The 19,875-nt window shown below is 44.5% G+C and overlaps 1 protein-coding gene across 1 annotated transcript in view; it reads left to right on the forward strand.

Moving 5' to 3' along the window:
• The first annotated feature begins 6,177 nt into the window (after positions 1–6,177).
• hecw2a (HECT, C2 and WW domain containing E3 ubiquitin protein ligase 2a) overlaps positions 6,178–19,875 on the forward strand; it is a 28,683-nt gene continuing 14,985 nt past the window's right edge. The window contains exons 1-15 of the mRNA XM_076081777.1: positions 6,178–6,908; positions 10,465–10,572; positions 10,854–10,948; positions 11,647–11,713; positions 13,342–13,511; positions 13,686–13,825; positions 13,970–14,070; positions 14,157–15,004; positions 15,581–15,881; positions 16,051–16,143; positions 16,818–16,968; positions 17,423–17,529; positions 17,845–17,969; positions 18,853–19,038; positions 19,250–19,384. Of these exons, the coding sequence (XP_075937892.1) occupies positions 6,530–6,908; positions 10,465–10,572; positions 10,854–10,948; positions 11,647–11,713; positions 13,342–13,511; positions 13,686–13,825; positions 13,970–14,070; positions 14,157–15,004; positions 15,581–15,881; positions 16,051–16,143; positions 16,818–16,968; positions 17,423–17,529; positions 17,845–17,969; positions 18,853–19,038; positions 19,250–19,384 (3,006 nt within the window). The 5' untranslated portion in view covers positions 6,178–6,529. The remainder of the gene's footprint in view (positions 6,909–10,464; positions 10,573–10,853; positions 10,949–11,646; positions 11,714–13,341; positions 13,512–13,685; positions 13,826–13,969; positions 14,071–14,156; positions 15,005–15,580; positions 15,882–16,050; positions 16,144–16,817; positions 16,969–17,422; positions 17,530–17,844; positions 17,970–18,852; positions 19,039–19,249; positions 19,385–19,875) is intronic.

Below are 19,875 nucleotides of genomic sequence, written 5' to 3' on the forward strand. Positions count from 1 at the left end.
ACATATATATACATATCTGGGATCATGTAACCCTCCTCCTGACCGCATATTTAGAAACACTGGGGGACTGACATGCCATGACAAAGAGAAGCGATCTAATTCCCCTAAACAAATACCATAACATACACATAAACAATACATACACCCATAACTGATACACACAAATACAAATGTAGTTGCATTAAATCAGAATATGTACAGAGCTTGGTGCATGGGCCAAAACAAGTAAGCAAAAATAAGTGAACTGACAGCTCCAAACCCCAAAAATATCCATACCAAACATTAAAAAACACTGAAAAGATGAAAACTATTTTGTTGTCAGAAGCTAAAACCAGCAATGGTTTGCATATTTGCTTAACTAAATGACTTCGGGAGGTTTTTTATACAAAGCAAAATCTTCTGCATACCTTTTTATCGAAGATGTACAGCGGCAGATTAATACACAATTCATTGTTACAATCACTAAAAAGCAAAAGAAGCATGTGTAGTATTCAGTATACTTTCAGTAGCTAGCATAGCATAGAAGTGCTAACGCTAAACGGGTGTCAAACTCATTTTCACTCCGGGCCACATCAGCATCACGGTCGCCCTCAAAGGGCCGGTTGTAACTGTAAGACTGTATAACTGTATCTACTCCTAACATATTGTTAAATAACTGTCTCTGCATTTGATTATTGTTTATTCAAGTGTAAAAATATTGTACATGCAGTTATATAAATGTAAAATTATATTTAAGCACATTTCTGTTATTATAACATAAATCCTTTTAATTTAGGGTTAAGAAACCCACATTACTCTATCAAAGATCAAATGTTTAAAGAAAATAACAAAGACAAATATCATCAAGCACAAGTTATTACATTAACTTTGTTCAAAGCTATGTTTGTCACCTCTCTGCATCACTAATGTCCCTCCCCGACAAGTAACTGCTCGTCTCTTAGCTGTGTTGTTAGATTGCTGCTAGTTCCTGAACTTGGTCTGCGATGGTGTTTCTTCACAAACTGACATTTGTAAAAGTCTGTATCTGGTCGGAGCTCACCTGCTCACATACCTTTAAGTATACACTGAGCTGTAACTTTTGTAAATATATTCTGCTGCGATTGCAGTCTGCCTTTTAATTCCTGGACAATTTTATGTTTTTCTTGGAGGCTAAATTTAGCTCCGTGTTTGATGTCAAAATGCCGACGTAAATAGTATTCCTTCATCACCGACACTGCCTCATAGCACAGAAGACAGACCGGTTTTTCTCCTTGAAGCACAAACATGTATTCGTTTTCCCATCTTTCATTACATTTTCTTCCCTCTGCATCAATTTTTCTCTTCGTGGACATTTTGGGAATATTTGTTCCAGAGATATCTTCCATATTTCTCTACGTGAAACCATTACAGAGATATCAGCCAACAAGCACCAGAACCACAAACCGCTTTATCGATAATTATCAGAACGCACCTCACCTCATCGTCGTTTTCGTGTAGAGAATGGATAAATTCCCGGCTATTCCTCCTCAAAATCTGTTCAACGGATGTCCTTGTTTGTCATAATTCTGTTTCCGTGAAGACAGGGGTGGAATTTGACCCGGCATATCGGATTTTACGCTTCACGACAGACGGCGCGTTTTTGATTCTGACTGGCTAAGAGTGCAGTCAATCTTTCCCACGTTGCCCCAGCTCAATTCTATAGGCTCCGACGCATCGAAGGAGGGTTCATTCACTGAAATCGACCAATGGGCTGCCGACTTAGGTCAACATAGACACAGAGAAACTGCAGTCAGACGAGAAAGCTCCATGGATCACAGACACAGACAGGGCTCACAGAGGATTCTGGCTCTCAAAATATAGCCAAGCTGCTGTATTTGGATATATTGAACACAATTAGTGATAAAACAAGTGAAATATATAGTTATATAGTATATAAAATTACAATGGAACAGCTCGTTCCAAAATTACCATTTGGGTGACCTCGCCTGACCTCTCTGTACTAAAACCTCTCTAATTTTGTTCTGCTTCATTTGATCAAAGTCAGACTTTGCAGAGAGGCTGTTCACATATTGTGCTATGATTTGGGAGAGTTTTCAGACTTGCAGCTGCATCATTCTAAAGAAATAATAACAATAAAATTGCTTTTGTGTCAGGCGAACCTGAAACCTTTCAATTTGAGCTGTGTGCCATCTTCATTTACTCTTAACCAGTAACATATACACTGATATTTACACACCTAAACAAATCTCACAAGTGTTACCTTTATTATAACATCAGAATTATTAAAATAGAACTTGTAGTTGCAGAAATACACTCTTTTTAGTATGGGTATGCAATTTTCGAGCAGAGGCCTAAAAATAGGGCTAGTGCTAAGAAGGATTCGGTGGATGCTGGTGGATTCGCGGGCTACATATAATGACGTGGCGGGCCTTAAGTTTGACATGTCTGCGCTAGTAAATAATGTGCTAACGTACCCTGCTAACGTTAGCTGCGCATTTGTTTTACATAGAAACGTAGCGTTTTAGACACATATATCTTCATGTATCACTATTACACAACGTTTAACCACGATGAGCTGTAAACCCACTAAACCAGCCTCAAGATGAAGAACATCTGAAACTATTGCATGAGAGTCTCTGCAGCAGAGCTGTCGGAGCTTTTGGTGTTCTAGTGAGTATTTCTTACAGCAGGATAGTGTTTTTGTGAGTGAATCTGTGTGTGTGTGTGTGTGTGTGTGTGTGAAGGAACATGTCACCCAGAGCAACACTGTGGCTCATTAATATGTTTATAATAGCTTTCCTTTAAATTATTCATTAAAATTACTTATTGTCTTATTCTATTATTTAGTTGTCTGTCAATCAACTCTTAATTAACGAATCGTTTCAGAAGTAAAAGAGACATTGAAACCATAAACTCTGCAAACACACACACACACACGCACGCACGCACACACACACACACACACACACAGAGTAGAGCAGGCTTCTGTGATTGTGAGGATTCAGTCGTCTTGGTCTCGGCGTGAGGTGTGTGAGGGGAGGTGTGCAGCCGTATCATTATGATGGGGCCTGTCAGTCATGGCTGTCACATGGGAGGGGGGTGTTCAAACACAGAGTCGTCACAAAGAATGGCATTATTGTAAATTCCCAATATGTAGAAATCCTCTACACCAGCCTGTTGTAGGAATGCTCTCTGAAGAAAGGCTTTTTGACGATTTAAACAACGACACTCCAGCACATTCTGCCGTGCTCCATCAGATCCTCTGCTGCAGATGTGTTTGTTTTTAGCATGCGCTGCACAGCGGTGCAGAGTAAGTATTTTGGTGCCGAATAACAGAGCAGCACTCAGATGACTTTTCGCAAGACGGGTGTCAAATTCAACCTGGTCCCAGAGAATGGTTAGAATTCGATTCAAATGATTTTTTTGGCTCCTCATATGTAACACCTTGTTTATCTTTATCCGTCTCCTGAGAATCAATCTGTAATCCCGCATCAGGTCAAAGCTGTGCAGAGCGGTTGGGAATTGGGAATTGGGATTATACTGGGAAATGGCGGTCCTTTAGTAAAAGCGCTGCAGCGAGTCCAGATTGTTCAGTGCCCCCTTCCTGAGGTCACGTTGTGGTGTGTGCTGGCAGACTCCTCTCCCCCTGTAATGTGAGTGGGACGGGTGGCGTCTCCCACTCCATATCAGGGTGAGACAATGCACTCGGAACCACAGGAACACTTACATAACAACTCAGCAGTTACATATACACTTATTTTAGCTTCTTCTTCTTCTCAGCGGAGTAAGCCTCTGCTTGTTTATGGACATGCCCCCCCCCCCCCCCTGATGCTGCATGAGCACACGTGGGCAGGATTTACGTATTCCTGCATCTGTGATGAAGGTTTTATTCTGTCATAAATCCCTGTGTGTGGTTGTGTGATGGATCCACGCTCTGGTAATCTTGTCGAGTCAGGGACGTCCAGCCCCCCCCCCCCATGTCAAATGCAGCAGATCTAATTTCAATATAAGGCCCGGAAACACAGCCAATCCACATACATCACAGCGGAGGCCAGTTCATCATTTCTGTTCAGTCAGTTCAAAATGCAAAGTGAATTGATTGAGAAGCTCGGGAGCGGCACACACAGTGTATTAGACAATTTGACATACAAGCTGCTGCATACGAAGTGCTTTTTGAAATTGGTTCTGATCTTTGCACGGTAAAGAGTTTCCACAGTCGACCTGTTGGCTCTCTACATGCGATGTAACCCCAAATTACAAGTCAGACTGAAAAGGAAGGAAGTGCAAACGGATTATATAGGAGACCAGAGAAGACACAACAGCAGGTCCTTGTGTTCTTTCACCGACTGTGCAGCACTTAGGCCAGCCTCACGTTGGTTCTTTTTGTCCCTTTGACAGATGATGCAGATGAGGGTGTTAGTGGGTGCGGTGGAGGGCCACATCTTGACAAAGTAAAGAGCAGAATTTGCCACCACGGTCAGTGATGTTGCTAAGTCACATGCGTGTAATGTGTCTCTGACGCATTAAAACACAAAGAGGACGCAGTAAACTCAGTATCCCACCCTATTTTTCCCCTGATGATGCTACATTGTGAACAACAGATCCCTGTTGAAATCTTCAAGGCAAACTTGGTGTTGGTAAATAAACTCATGTGGCCACTGAATGATGCTGTGATCACTCATGTCGATGATGATTTACCATCCAGAGTGCACAACGTGAGTCAGAATGTCACCACACAGATACCCATATTTATAGATTCAGTGTGACTTACTCTTTACGGAGACATCATTATCTCAGATCATTCATCTGGAATAAACCTCCCATAAGTCTTCATCATTATGTTTGTACGGTTTCTTCTGTATCACAGTAATCCAGTGACAGTTGTCCAGACATCCATGGGTACGTTGGAAACAGGAACAGCTAATAGCTAATTCAGCATACTTTTAATAATGCATATTTGCCAAAATGTAAACAAACAAGCTATAAATAAGTCCCTGCACCTAGCCACAGTTATTTTAACATGATGTCATTTTTGTGTAGATTAAATAAAAGAGGTATAAAGTAAAGTGTGAGCTTTACAGGTAGTGGAAGTCTGATTCTATTTTCTGTCTTTGGACAGAGCCAGGCTCACAGTTTTCCCTCGGCTCCACTCTTTATGCTAAGCTAAGCTCACCAGCCGTACCAGTATTACCATACTGATATGAGCATTGTATTGATCTTGTCATCTAACTCTAAGAAAGCCAATAAGCATATTTCCCAAAATTTCGAACTATTCCTTTAATATCTGAATGTAAGAGGAAACATAAAGGGTCAGTGACAGTTCTGTTCAGTCATTTGAATTTGAGTGACGTTGAGTTTGGGTTTTCAGTTTTTCTTATTTGTAGGCTTATACCTTTTTTTATTAAATACAGCGATGCATACGGACCACACACTGAGGCCTGCAGAGGAAGCAATGGTTTCAAAGCATCACTGAACAGCTCAGCTTTTGAGACACATACGCACTTAAAAAGCCAAAGATATCAGGGCTTAGCGCCGAGAGCAGCCCACATGGGTTTCAGTGACTGCACCAGGCACATATTAGCTAAATATTACCAAACCTATTCTCTCTCGGGGAAGAAAAACCCGGCTCCTCTGCCCGTATAAAGTCAGCTGCCCTTTGGCTGGATTCTGAAGTCACATGCCATCCTTCCTTTTAAAACAAAATGGCTCTGGTTGAGACTCTGACAGCACTCCTCTGACAGTTCCCTCACTGGCATTGGCTGGTTGAAGAGCTCCCTGGCAGGCAGATACAGCTGCCTGTCTGCTTTAGATCATTTCGGTCTACTCTTCTCCACAGTGGGGAGGTCAGTTCCTTCCAAGAATATCATATACACTCCTAGAAGTGTTTAATCGTTTAAATAAGTAAATAGTGCTTAGTGTTTAAACCTTACCATTCTAGTTAGTAATAAAGTCATTAAAAAATCCCTCCTCACATCCACTTCCTCCATCCTTTACTGCTGTCAGTACAGTAAAGGATGGAGGGTTGTTTGTGTTGGTAACAGGCTTTTTGACAGCAAACAAACCCCCTTGGTGACTAATGAGTTGTTCACTCATTTCTTGGATTGCAACCCACTGCATTCAACCGTTGCTTTTGTTGTGCTCACCGTTTTCTCCGTCTCTCTCCTCTTTCCTTCATCTTCAGGCTCCCGTCGCCTTTGGCTAACATGAAATAAGAGTGTGGAGGACTGTGGCTGTTGTTGGACATCTTCTACTTCAACAGTTCTAAGATGATTCAAGGACCAGAAGGGCCGATAACATCAGCCTCTGGGGAGAAGGAATCGGACCATCACTTCTGAAGCTAACGTATGCTTCCAGTCATGACAGCCTCTTCAAACCAACTCTCACTGTGTAGACATGAGGGTTGAGTCAACAGGAATGAATCAGTATAACGCGTCTTCACTTTGACGACCAGCCCAATCGATAAGAAGCTGCTACCCGTCTCTTCCTCTTCTTGGGCCTTCCCATCAACAGCCTCCACCTCTCCTAGTCGCCTCTTCAACAATCGCTCGACATGCGTCCTTCCCTCGCCACGGCCGTCCTACCGCCCAGGACCCGTTCCCACAATCCACCCAACCTGGCGGTGGGGGGGCGGGAACACGTGACAGCTCCACGAAGGCGGAGCCCCCACCTCCGGCACACCCTCAGCCCAGAGAACCTGCGGACCCTGGCGGAGAGGGGCGGGGCCGCCGTCGATAATGCCTCCGTTATCAGCAGCCCTATCGGGCTCCTGCGGGCCAACAGTGACACAGACCTGGTGACCTCCCATAGCCGGTCCTCGCTAACGGCGTCCACTCTGGAGCACACGCTGAACCGCGGCCAGAACCTCGTCATATCCTGGGACATCAAGGAGGAAGTGGACGCCACCGACTGGATCGGGCTGTACCATATTGGTGAGATGATGATTTTTTTTACATATATAGCTGCTAGTAGAGCTGCTTATAACTGTGCTGGGTTAGGTCGAGGACAACTCAAAGATGAAAATCTTTATTTCTGAGTTCTGATCTTAAAAATGACAGTTTTCTCTCAAAGCTGTGTTGATAGTGTTTTCTGCATAACTGAAATCCTAATAATAATAACATGCAGGGAATGCAGCCGACCAAGGCCTTCCTGTTGCCGTCCTATGGTGCTAATGAAATCTTTAAATCCTGTTACGTTTGCGCTTGTAAAATTATAATTTTGTAGAACGTCAGATCGTGTAATAAATGCCTAATGAATTGCAGGGTTATGAATATGCAAGCAGAGAGATGTGATTAACTAAACAACAGCTTTGACAAAACGATCCCCAACATTGGAAATCACTCAAAGGTCTTTCTCTTTCAACCGTGTGACATGGTCTCCATCAGGGAATCTACTCAGTAGTCATGAAGACGGTTCTGTTGACATGCCAGCGCAGTTGTTATTTAAGTAACCCTTAGAAGGTCTAACCTGCCTCTTAACCTTGGAAATAGTATCTATTATATTTATATATTAAATTATCAAAAATATTATCGTATTAAATATTTGATTCTAAAAGTCATAGCAACTACAGTGTTCGCATGGCAATAGATCCCTACTAATTTGTTGTTTTTAAATTTGTATTGAGAATTAGCACCTACAATGTCTTTGGCCAGTGTATTCAGTGAGTCATAGGGCTGTTTTCACCACAGACAGCTTGACGTGTTACGGTAGTAAAAGCACAGCTGTTACTAGTAATACAGTAGATAAGATCCATGACCAGGAAATTCACCCCGTTCTCTCATGATTGTCGACTATCGTCAATGTATCGGGTCAACTTTCTGAGCCGTCAAGCCCAAATAACCAGTGATGGGTAACAACACTTTTAAAAGTAACTTGTTACATTACAACGTTACTGACATTAATAAGCAACTGGTTACTTTACAGAGTTGCATTCTGAAAAAAGTAACTTGTTAGAGCTTTTGAATGTATTGACATCCATGCTCAGCCTGGTCTATAAAACACCATAGCTCCTCTACAGCTCTTTATTATATGTTTCCGTCAGGCACTGTTCCCTCCATCTTATAAATGACCTTACTTAATGATGAGGACTCTACAGTAGATATCGGTAGCATCTCCTCCACCAGCTCGTTAACTTCCCTCACAGTGACAGCTTTAGCCGAACCAAAAGCTAGCCGTCCCACCAGTGTTGTGGAGCTGTGCTTAGCTGGTGCTTCTTCAAAGATTATGGAATTGCTTATTTGAAACATAACTAAATGACTGATTGCTTGAAATGCAAACTAACACATTACGTTACCTTGCAACAAATAAGTAATCAGAGTACTCTCTGCACCCCGACACTGTCCAGGACCTGAGCTGACTTGACCCTACCTGTCCTCAAAGCTTTTTCTGCTGACCCGGGTGTTTTACCACCGGGAGCTGAGAATAGAAAGGGGGGGTCTTGTGCAGGAGCTTCCAACTCCGAGTCAATACTGCAACAGGAGCTGATGAGACTTTACACTGGCTGGAGGCTGAGTCGACATAGAACAGCTCTGCCTCGGTGTACAATAACATACACACCATCACAAAGCTCGCGTCTCTCCGAGGTGGTCTCCGATAATGTATCCTGCTTAGATACAGGAATTTGACAGGGGGGGATGCACTGAGCTGTGTGCTGAGGAAGGCTATCGGGCTCATCTGTCCATCCAGCTGAAAAGCAATACAGGAGCAGCGGTGTACAATCAGCACATTTGTTATGAACAATCAGTGTCTTCTACGCTGTTTTAGTCACATAGTAGAGAGCTGAAGGCCCGACGTCACCTCTGGGTTAACGGCTGTTCCACCAGCTTCTCCCATCACTCATTTCTTTCAAAAAGAAATGAAGCGAGCTTCTGTGGTGTACTTTACATATACTAAGACAAATGGGTGACTAGTACAGACGCTGCCAATGGAAGTTCAAATCTTTGCGATCTTCCCAAAGTTAACCGATTAATTTGTCAGCATAGGACATTAGAATGTTTACCAGGGAGGGATGGGGCATCATGGGAAACATTTAGAGTTTAACTCATACAACGGACTAAAAATATCTTCAACTATGTTGATTACAATTTAAAATCTGTCACTTGAGAGTCTCTTACTTAATGGAAGTACAATCCTACTGTAAATGACTGAAGTGACCCTCTGAATAAACAGAGTTATTAAATTGTTTCTTAAAGATGTACCGTCCTCATCCAGACATATGAAATGAACCGACGTACTGTTACACAGGATTTGTGGTTATATGTGTTATTACAAATGTCGATGTGATTTAAAATTTGGTTTTCTTACAGAAGTTTTGGTTCTACTTCAGCGCTCTAAAGTGTCATTTTATTTTAATCTAATAATGATTAAAACCTGATCTGCTTCCACTGTTTTCTAAATATTTATTGAAAACTGCTGTTGGAGACACACTGCTGCCCTGACATATATGATTAAATGAACTACAGAAGCAGTGTTGTTCCAGTCTAACAATCTGATCACTGTGTTTATCCTGTCACTATGGCTACATAACTTTTACGGTACATTAAAACGTGACGCAAAAAAAAGCTGTCTCTTTACACCAGATAATTACTGATATAATCCAGCGGCGTTGGGAGGGAAATTGCAGCCTTGTGAGCTGTTCAGCATGATGTATTGTGTTCATAATGGATAATGGATTTCTGAGAGAAGTGGGCGTCTTTGACTTCCGAGAGGTCAAACAAACCTGCAGTACGACACCCGGCAGCAGATTATTCTAGAAAAGAATGCAGTTTGTGATCGCTTCAACTAGTTTACCAAACCGTCCGTTTCTGATGACCTCCAGGACTGGATTAGCTGATCACATGTTTTCCAAACGCTTCCCTCGCAGGGGAGAATGCAGTATGGGAGAAAGAGATAGTGCAAACTGCCGGTGCCTGACAGGGCGTCAGGTCACTTGCCATCGATCACAAGGGCCGCCAGGACTTCATTACCTGCTCTAGGTTCTTATACCCAGGAGGGGCTGCCGCTTCCCTCGACTAAGCAGACATTCAATGATAAGCGACTTGCCCTCCCCATCCTCCACTCCCCTTCAAACATGCACACACTCTTCTCGCGACTCTCTCCACCCGGCAGCTGAGTTTGGTGCTTCATTAATCTGTGAGAAAGTGCTACGTACAGCGGAATTCCCCCTCCCTGTTTTTAACTCAGAGGAAGTTTGCTGTTTTGTCCTTCTGGGTAGAGGTTGCAGGGAGGCTATTTTGGGAGTGGATTTCACTGATTAAAGGCAAACTTGTGTTTTTTTGGAAGACAGAAGTCCGCAGACTAAACACACTGAGAGACGGAGCAGATTTTTCTCAGCGAGAGCAGGATCCAGAGCTAGAGTGCGGTCATCTGTTGTTGGTCGTGTTTAACGTTCTCTGGTTTGAAATCAAAAGGGAACGTCAACACAGGAAGAGTGTCCAGACATATAAACACACGCACACACTTGTTACTAACAGTTCCCCTCTTCTGCAGATGAAACCAGTCCGTCCAACGTGTGGGACTGTAAGAACAGAGGGGTGAACGGCACCCAGAAGGGTCAGATTGTCTGGAGGCTGGAGCCCGGGCCCTACTTTATGGAGCGTAAGTTACCACACAGAGTACCCCGACAATACTTTCATTCCATTCTTTCAAAATATTTTTCTTCACTTAGTATTTTGTAAATATACCGTAAAACATTTAATGATCAAAGATGTTAATGTTCTTCTGGAATAAAAGGTAAAAATGGTTTAAATAAGATCATGTTAAATAGTCAAAACACACAGACAGAATCCTCAGTACAACTACTGTGTTGTGGTCAGCAACAGGTAGATAACGTTTGCACTACTTCCACATCCCATAACTCTTTGCTGCTTCCTCTGCAGCTGAGACTAAGATCTGTTTCAAGTACTACCATGGAGTGAGTGGAGCCCTGAGAGCCACCACCCCCTGCATCACAGTGAAGAACCCTGCAGTCCTGGTCTGTGCGTGTGCGTGTGTGTGTGTGTGTGTGTGTGTGTGACATTTTTGTTAAAAGTGAGGACATTTTGTCCGGTCCTCACTTTAAGATAGACCTCCAGAAGCCTGTTTGAGAGTTCGGGTTAGAATGGGGTTTAGGTTTAGATTAGAGTTTGGGTAAGGGTTGGGGTCAGGCAGTTAGTAGTGATGGTTAGGGTTAGGGTAAGATGCTACGGAATGCAATATGTCACTGAGTGTCCTCACAAAGATAGAAGTGCAAGGTTGTGTGATTTTGGGTGTGTGAGAATCAGTTTGAGATTAAGGCACTCTGAGTCTCAGGCTTGGTATTATCATCATGGTTAAAATGATACATTAAGGGTGAAGTTTATACCAAGTAATAGTAATAAGGTACAATTATTTTAAGATCTGATTATTGCACGAATGTATAGAATTCTTTGAAAACAGTCAGCAGTCCTGTGAAGTTCACATGATTTGTACATAATGGAGGTGTTTCAGGCAGACACAGACGTTTGTTTACTATGATAAAAACCATGTGTGTACCAATGAGCAGTGCATCCTCGCTGCCTCCTTTCACTACAGATAATTCCCTCCACCTGCCAAGTTGTCTCCTGTATTAGCATTTAGAATCCTGTGAATTTAGTAGGACAGACACACAGACGTGTGTTAGCATGAGTGTGACGTCGTCTGTTCCCCCCTCAGGTGGAGGGCCTGGCAGAGCAGGTGGGCATCGAACATCCGCGAAAACTGATCAGCTTTACTTTGACAGGTGAGTTGAGAGGTTTGCGTGTTGAAACTGCTGTTCAGATTACTTTTGTCGTGTAATCGTTCTCAATAACAAACCGAAAAGGAAATATGTAGTCGACAGCTGCAAGTCAATTTACCAAAGCCTTCAAAAACACTGACAGACTTTTGTCTTTTAGCTGAGTGATGTAATCTCCTCCTCATGTTTGTCTCACAGTCCTCCGGGGGAAAGCGAGAGTAAACATTAAAAGCTGGCTTCAGGAAACACAGTGGTCTCGGAATTTAAAGAGGTGCTTTCCCGACAGAGAAATACATGGAATGTTATCAGTTTTCTAAAGAAGTCGGTTGGTATCATCATCTTTTAATAAGACGTAAACAGGAAACCGACAGTACTCACATGTCCACTACAGCTTGTTTTAATTATCCGTTGCAACAGAAGCTTTTAACTGTTTTATCAGCCGCCAGCTCCACTAGTTACCACATCTTCCAGATGAAAACATTAATAAACCAGCAGGGAGTTTATGCCCTAGTGCTCTGATGCAGTTGTGGAGTAGTCTGTGGACTCAGGCCAGAGGCAGACAGAAAAGGGCTTAGAGGAACGGGCTATAACATGACGAAGATATTCAAGGATAATTTGTTGTCATTATTGAACACAACAAAAAGGCAGGTGTTGCCCATTTTCTACAGAAGACAAACATGACAAACTAAACAATAGTGTATTCATGTGCATTTAAAAAAAACTTGGATCAGGAGGAACGCAAACAGCAGCAACAAAACAATTCTCTGGTCAATATGGCCGACATATTCACATTAAAAATTCAACATCAGGGAACATCGTCCATCACATTTGAATTGTTTGTGCACTAAACATCATTGATGTAAACGGAGTCACCCTCCTCTCGTCCAGCCGTCTCTCCTGCGGTCCGCCAGTCAAGTGCTGCTTGACCCGGGATGCCACGATAGAGCAAGGTCTCTGTAAAGATGTGGACACAGTAACCGACCCCCTGTTGCTGGGTTAGCCGAAAATCAAACATTAGCCAGGTAGTGGAGCAGCCTTAGGTCTTAGCTGGGTTAGCTTAGCTTCACACGGCTCTCCTCCCTGGGGCAGTCGACCCATTGATTTCAGTGGTGTTGGTCAGGCCGGTCTTGCCGGGTCGTGGACCTTTGGCAGTGATCGTCTCAAGTTCCGCTCCCGACAAATTCATCCAATCCCCACGCTTTCTTCTCCGATGTTGATTGACTGTATTGTTTGTATTCTGTCATATGCCATAAGCACTCCAGTGATAAACGCGAAAAAAGTCAACAAATGAAGACAAAAATGCAGCAAAATCCATGAGAGCTGCCAGCTGTAGCATTTACATGCCCTGCCGTTGCCATAGCATCTTGTCACCCGAAGCAACCGTCTTCTGTTTGTCATTATGCATCCAATGCTTTGGTTTATGACCAAATATTATTATTATCTGCAAAACCACTGACAGTCCCATCTGTCTCAGCTGTACTGTGTTCAGTTGTGCTAGTTAGCAAATATTAGCGTGCTAACATGCTAAACTAAGATGCTTAACAAAACACAACAACACATCAGCATGTTGACGCGATCATAGTATTTACCCCTCTCCTCTTCACAAGCCTGCTGTCACTAACGCTTTGCCACAGATCTGCGTGCCACCGGCCTGAAGAAGGGAATGTTTTTCAATCCGGACCCGTACCTGAAGATGTCCATCCACCCAGGGAAGAGGAGCGTGTTCCCTATCTTCAGCCACCACGGACAGGAGCGGCGATCGGCCATCATCGCCAACACCACCAACCCCGTCTGGCATGGAGAGGTGACGTTTTTATTGGGCTTCAAATACACTGCACTGCACCACGACACTGAGCATGCTTTTTCACATACACAGAGGATGTGTTTATACACTCGTTCACACACATTCTCTTTCAAACAGATATACTAGCAACACACAACTGATAAAGAGTGTATATGTCTGTCTGCCTCTCTGCAGAAGTACACGTTTGTGGCACTAATGACGGACATCCTGTACATCGAGGTGAAGGACAAGTTTGCGAAAAGTCGACCGATCATCAAGCGCTTCCTCGGTCAGCTCACCATCCCTGTGCAGCGGCTTATCGACAAAATACCGGGGTAGGTGAAACGCAGGTTCCCACACACAGACGGAACATACACTATGTGTGCTCCATGTAACTTCAGTTCAGTCAGAAGGACAGATGTTTGGACTTGAATTTGACGTGTGCAATGTCACAGATGTCATGGTGTTTCTCTGTCCAGAGTCCAGCCTGTGAGCTTCCCCCTGTGTCGCCGCCTGCCTACTGAACATGTAAGCGGCAATTTGCAGTTCAAAGTGGAACTCACATCGACTGGGCCTGACGGTAAATCAATCGGTCTTTAAATTGAGTGTGTTTTCTTGAAATTTATCTTTTCCAACATGGAAACACAACCTGTTGTGCTACTGCAGGTGCCTCTCCTGAGTCTATCATTGGCCTCTCTCCTATGAATGGAGCTCCAGGGACTCCGTCCGATGATGAGGACCTGCCCCACCATCTTCCAGGGCTGGTCTCTTCGGGCCCTTCTCCCACCGGCTCCCACAGCATGTGGGAAGGCGGGGCCACGGCCTACCCAGCAAAGGACCTGCCTCTTGTTGGAGCCCGGGCTAGATTTGTGGAGCACGAGAGCCTGTCTTGCCACGAAATGCTCCAGAGGTCACTCAGCGAGGGCCTGGATGCTATCGAGGCCCCCAAAGGCCCCGGTGAGAGGCCCCTGTGTGCGGCCTCGCCCAAACTGCGCTCCAGCTTCCCAACTCACACAAGGCTCAGCGCCATGTTGCACATTGATTCTGACGAGGACGACGAGAGGTCCGGGGCCAATGACATCATTTCGGTGCCGCTGTCACCGCTGCTGATGAATGGAGAACCTCCAGACAACGGCGGCCCCGATGAAGATGACCCGTTTCCCGAGTTCCAGCAGGGGCCAGAGCGGCTGGAGCCCTCAGTGCTAGAGGAGGAGCCCGAGGGCGCGGGCGGTGCGACAGAAGACGAGCCCCCTGAGGCGGAAGTGGCCCTGGAGGTGGGGGCAGGTCTGGACTTGGAGGATGTTTTGGAGCCGGACGTCTTTTCCGAAGTGGAGGAAGCTCCTTTCACAGAGGCTGTGTCCCATAATGCAGTGCCAGAGGGGGACGTGCACGAGGAAGGAAGGGGGCCTGGCGAGGACCCCTCCTCAAAGATTGACACCTGCTCCATGGCAACAGCCCTGCAGACGGTCTTCTCATCGTCGGAGAGCTGCCCAATCACAGTGACGACTGCTGTGGTGAGTTCATTTTCCTTATATGGTTACGACCCGTGATTCGTCTTGTGTCTTTTGTCAAATGTCACCATACCATTTCTTAATCTTCTTTATCTCTGAGTGGATGTGAAGCCACAGTCCACTCTGTGGTGGCTGAGTGTCATTACTGTCCCCACAGTGCACACATTCTACGGAGCAGCAGTCTCCACTGGGTCCTAGCCCCAGCTGTGTTCGTGTGACAGCGCACCATAACAATCTGCCAAAGCACCATCATGCCACGTTTAAGTGATCTGATCTTAAGTGAGGTTTTTTTAGACAAATGCTCGATGATTGTTTTTTTTTTTTGCATTTGCGCCGACGCACCGATGCGTATTAGCATAGTGTTGAACATTTCTCAGCTTTCTTTTTGTTGCCTTGGTGACGGCCTCTTGTTGTGAGCTGCTATTGTAGTTGACTGACTATTTTGGACCAGTAGGTGTGAATGCCCTGCATAACAGTGTATATGAGATTCACTTACATCAGCATGAAATCCTGTCTATAATCTATAATAATTATCATTGTGTCCGTTGTTTTCCCACACTATTATTTTTTATTCTGTAGGAAGCGGAGGAGGGAGCAGAGACGGCCATAGATCCGGGGGGAGACGTCGTTTCCGGAACCCCACCAACCAACCACGCTGTAGACGACGAAGGGGGCGGACAGGTCGCCATCGCCGAGGCTGCAGGAGAAGCCCCCCCGCCCAGCGAGCCAGCGGTGGTCGAGGAGATCAGCGTGAGGAGGCTGAGCCTGCAGGCTGCGGGGGGCGTGGCTGAAAGACGGGCAGGGGAGGAGGCGAAGCCGCACGAACAGGCCGGCTCCGCTGATTCAGAGCAAGCCACCACAGACACAGATGGAGAGGAAGGTACTCAACCATAGATGGACCCAGTGTTTTTTGCAGAGGACATTTTTTGAATTCCTACAAAAAGTGTTTGCTTAAAAGTTCACTGAACAGCAGTGCCATTCAAACAATATTTCTTAACGTTTTCATCGCATTAATACAAAATCTGTCTTTTGTATGTTTCCGTGTTCAGGCAATCACGTTAACGGCCATCTTGTTCGTTCGCTTCCTACTGTGCGTCATGACATCCACCGATACCAACGTGTGGACGAGCCTCTACCCCCCAGTGAGTGTGTGTGTCTGCATGCACCGTGTCTTTGTGTTCATGCATCTGTGTTTGTATGTGTATGTGTCTATGTAGTACTGAATGACCCTGACTAAAAACTACCACAAACTAATTCCAAATTCCCTCAAGAATGACTATTAACCCAGCGATTTGTTACTCCATGATGAGAAGTGTTGGAAAGAGGACGTGAATACAATGATCTGAGGTTTTGCATTTAGTTTTAGCCACATTAGAGGGACTAGAGGGGGATGCCAATGTCTGTCACTCAATATATCGGTCTACCAAACCAAAAATGGTTTAACAGAAGTTCATCCTCCCCAGAGGATAAATCCTAATGTCTTAAGTGATCCTTTGAATTTTCATCTAGTGCCACCATGACATTTTGAGTTATATATCTTGACAAAATCTGGTACTGACATTCATGTCACGAGCATGTCTGTATACTTTCAGTTATCGTTTTTTTAATGCAAATTCTGGCACAAATACAGTACATCATGAAATAGATTTCTGACCTTAAAATAGAGTAGGGTTACACAACAGGGGTTGTATATGCTTTATATTCAGCTGTTGGTGTTATCATCTGTCATTAATCATTGGCTCGCATTTATTTATACAGTTATGTCCCCCCGAGACATTAAACACCTACTGTGTATCAATTATTCATTTCCTTTCAGACTGGGAGGCTCGGATCGACAGCCACGGGAGGATCTTCTTCGTGGACCACGTGAACAGGACCACCACGTGGCAGCGTCCCACCGGACCTCCTGCCCCGCAGGGCCTGACCCGCTCCAACTCCATTCAGCAGATGGAGCAACTCAACCGCAGGTGGGCTTTGTGAAGAGAAATGTATTGCAATAACTGTCGTGTTTCTAAATACCATTATTTAGAAGCATGGTTAGATGATGAGCAGGAGGCCCCTTGCATTGTAGCCCCTGCATTCCGTGTATGAATGGGTGAATTGAACATGTAGTGTTGAAGCGCTTTGAGTGGTCGGAAGACCAGAAAAGCGCTACGCAATTACAGTCCATTTACCATTTAAGAATTTATGCTTCATGAAAGACAGAAAAACAGTTAAAGGTTGCAAACTTTGATTGTAAGACTTTCAATAGAGAAATTAATGCACCTTTTTCTGCTCAAAATGCTTCCCTTTACGTCTTTGATTTGACTTCTAGTGAAACATGTTCAGTACATAGTTGTATTCATAAGTGTGCATTCTTTGCTAAAATAGTGAAAAACTCTACTTTCACCACAGTAACTTTATCTCAACTCTCGATCACAGGTACCAGAGCATCAGGAGGACCATAACCAACAGCGATCGGTCAGAGGAAAACCCCGTCGACCTGCCTCCTGAACCAGAGGGGGAACTGATGCCTCACTCCATTTCTGGTTGGTTTCATTAAACATATTACAAAAAAAACACACAAATAGAAAAAATTTGAGGTGTCGTTCACAGGAATTCTGTACTCATTTTGAGAAAAAAACAAAACAATTTGCCCAATTAAATGACTCGCCTCTTGAAAATGATTTGTCTCTTGAAATACTACCGTCTGATAAATGTTGTACACAACCGTCTCAGAATAGCGGTGGTCTGTGGAGATGTTTTCATAATGCTGGATATGAAATGTTGATGATGAAATAATCTGCTTTCGTTAGCGTCTCCCTGTCTCGAGGTTTGACTAGTATGTGTTGATCTCGTTGCAGAATACCGACGAGAGAGCGCAGTCGCTCACTCCAGCGGTCGCTCGCGTCTCTCCCTGCTGCTGCAGTCCCCCAGCGCCAAGTTCCTGTGCAGCCCCGACTTCTTCACCGTGCTGCATTCTAACCCCGTCAGTCCTCCTCCGTCACCTTTGACAATGTTCTCCTTTTACATAGATCTGTCTACATTCAAGCGGACACACTGTTCTCAAACTCAGCATTCTGACTGATTTAATGTCTGAGTACTCATCACAGTCATGGGACTCAGATATAGTAACTGCTGCCTGAATGAATGCCACACAGCGCTACGCTTCAGTACAGTGCTGTAAGAGTGTAAGGCCCAGTGCTGTTGTTCAGTAGGAGTCACATAGAGTGCTGAAATAGTTAACCAGTGTGTCACATGCATTGAGCAATGACGGCAGTCATTTTCTCACTTACCTCCATTTGTACTTGGACATGCAGATAGTTTTGGTTTATGTGCAGTGCTGCTTTTAGGGGCAAATAGCGAAGAGCCAAAATGATTGCTACATACAGGTGGTCACAAAATATGTGGCAATATAGGTCGTTAAAAATGTTTTAAGATATGTTATAAAGGGTCTAAACATTTTTTTGTTTTTTGTAAATTGGGTGACTTGATCATTTAAGACATTACTTTATTTGGGCTTTTTAAAAAACATTTCAAACCTCCGTTAAATCAATTCAAAGTCTCCAGCGCCATATGGATATGATGGATGTGATGGATGAGATCCATGATGAGATCCATGAGAGAGCAAAGTGACATTTGAACTGTTTGAACGCCTTGCTGTATGCAGTATTGATCCTACACTAATCATGTTATAGCCGAGGATGTCTAGCATTTATTTCAAATGGATCAAAAAAACATTGGCATTAGGAAAAATATTATCCACACCGTCTTCCATCTTGAACGATTGAAGTGAAATGAGCCCGGAGCTGCTCTCTAGTCTTTCTCCTGTCCCTCTCTGATGACCTCACCTCTCTGCCCTCTCTGCCCAGAGTGCCTACCGCATGTTTACGAGCAACACCTGCCTGAAGCACATGATCAGCAAGGTGCGTCGGGACGCCCATTACTTTGAGCGCTACCAGCACAACCGCGACCTCGTCACCTTCCTCAACATGTTCTCCAACAAGCAGCTGGAGCTTCCCCGCGGCTGGGAGATGAAGCATGACCATACCGGGAAGGTGTGTATGTGTTGACCTTCGACCTGGGATGACCCTGAAGGTCGTGGGCGTCCACTGATTGTAATCTCTGCTCAGCTATCCAGTGGTCTTTACTGCTGTTTTGTCTTTATAATCCTCCCTTTGAGTGTACTGCATGTGAAGATGTGTTTCTGTGTGCACGTAGTGGAGTTTATCCATGCCTGACCGCGGGTGTTCGCATCTCAATCCTCAGCCCTTCTTTGTGGATCACAACTGTCGCTCCACGACCTTCATCGACCCGCGGCTTCCCCTCCAGAGCTCTCGCTCCACCGGGCTGCTGGCCCACCGCCAGCACCTGAGCCGCCAGCGCAGCCACAGTGCAGGGGAGGTGAGAGACTAGCCGCCACTGCACCACTTGTCACCTGGAGTCAACTTAAGGCTAGGAGAGACAGTGCGATGTTTAGAGAGGCCGGTTTGAAGGAGAAAAATGCTTTGTGAGTGTTATCCTGCTAGTTCACCAAGCAAGGGCATCAGTGCTGTTTCAGTACAACGCTAGTCCGATAGAAAAGAGTGAAACATTACCTCATTTTGAAACAAAGCTGCTTTTGACTTAGTCCTTCTAGATATCCTCCTGTATCCCCGGAATGACTGAAGAAAATCTTCATAAACACACCGTATGTCAAATATTTCATATGTTGACAGGTTGCCCCTATCTTGTTGCCACTCATCTCTTCTAAAGCTCTGTGTATGTATGTAGGAATGACAGCATCATTCAGTATGATTACTATAAACTCTAGGGGCCATAGAGATTCAAGAGGCCTTTGTTGCCTCTTGAATCTCTAAAAATCACAACGTTATTGGTTTTAGTTGTCTGGTTAT

Source organism: Anarhichas minor, unplaced genomic scaffold (genome assembly GCF_050575085.1).
Source record: "Anarhichas minor isolate MPS153535 unplaced genomic scaffold, ASM5057508v1 ptg000087l, whole genome shotgun sequence".
Classification (NCBI taxonomy): domain Eukaryota; kingdom Metazoa; phylum Chordata; class Actinopteri; order Perciformes; family Anarhichadidae; genus Anarhichas; species Anarhichas minor.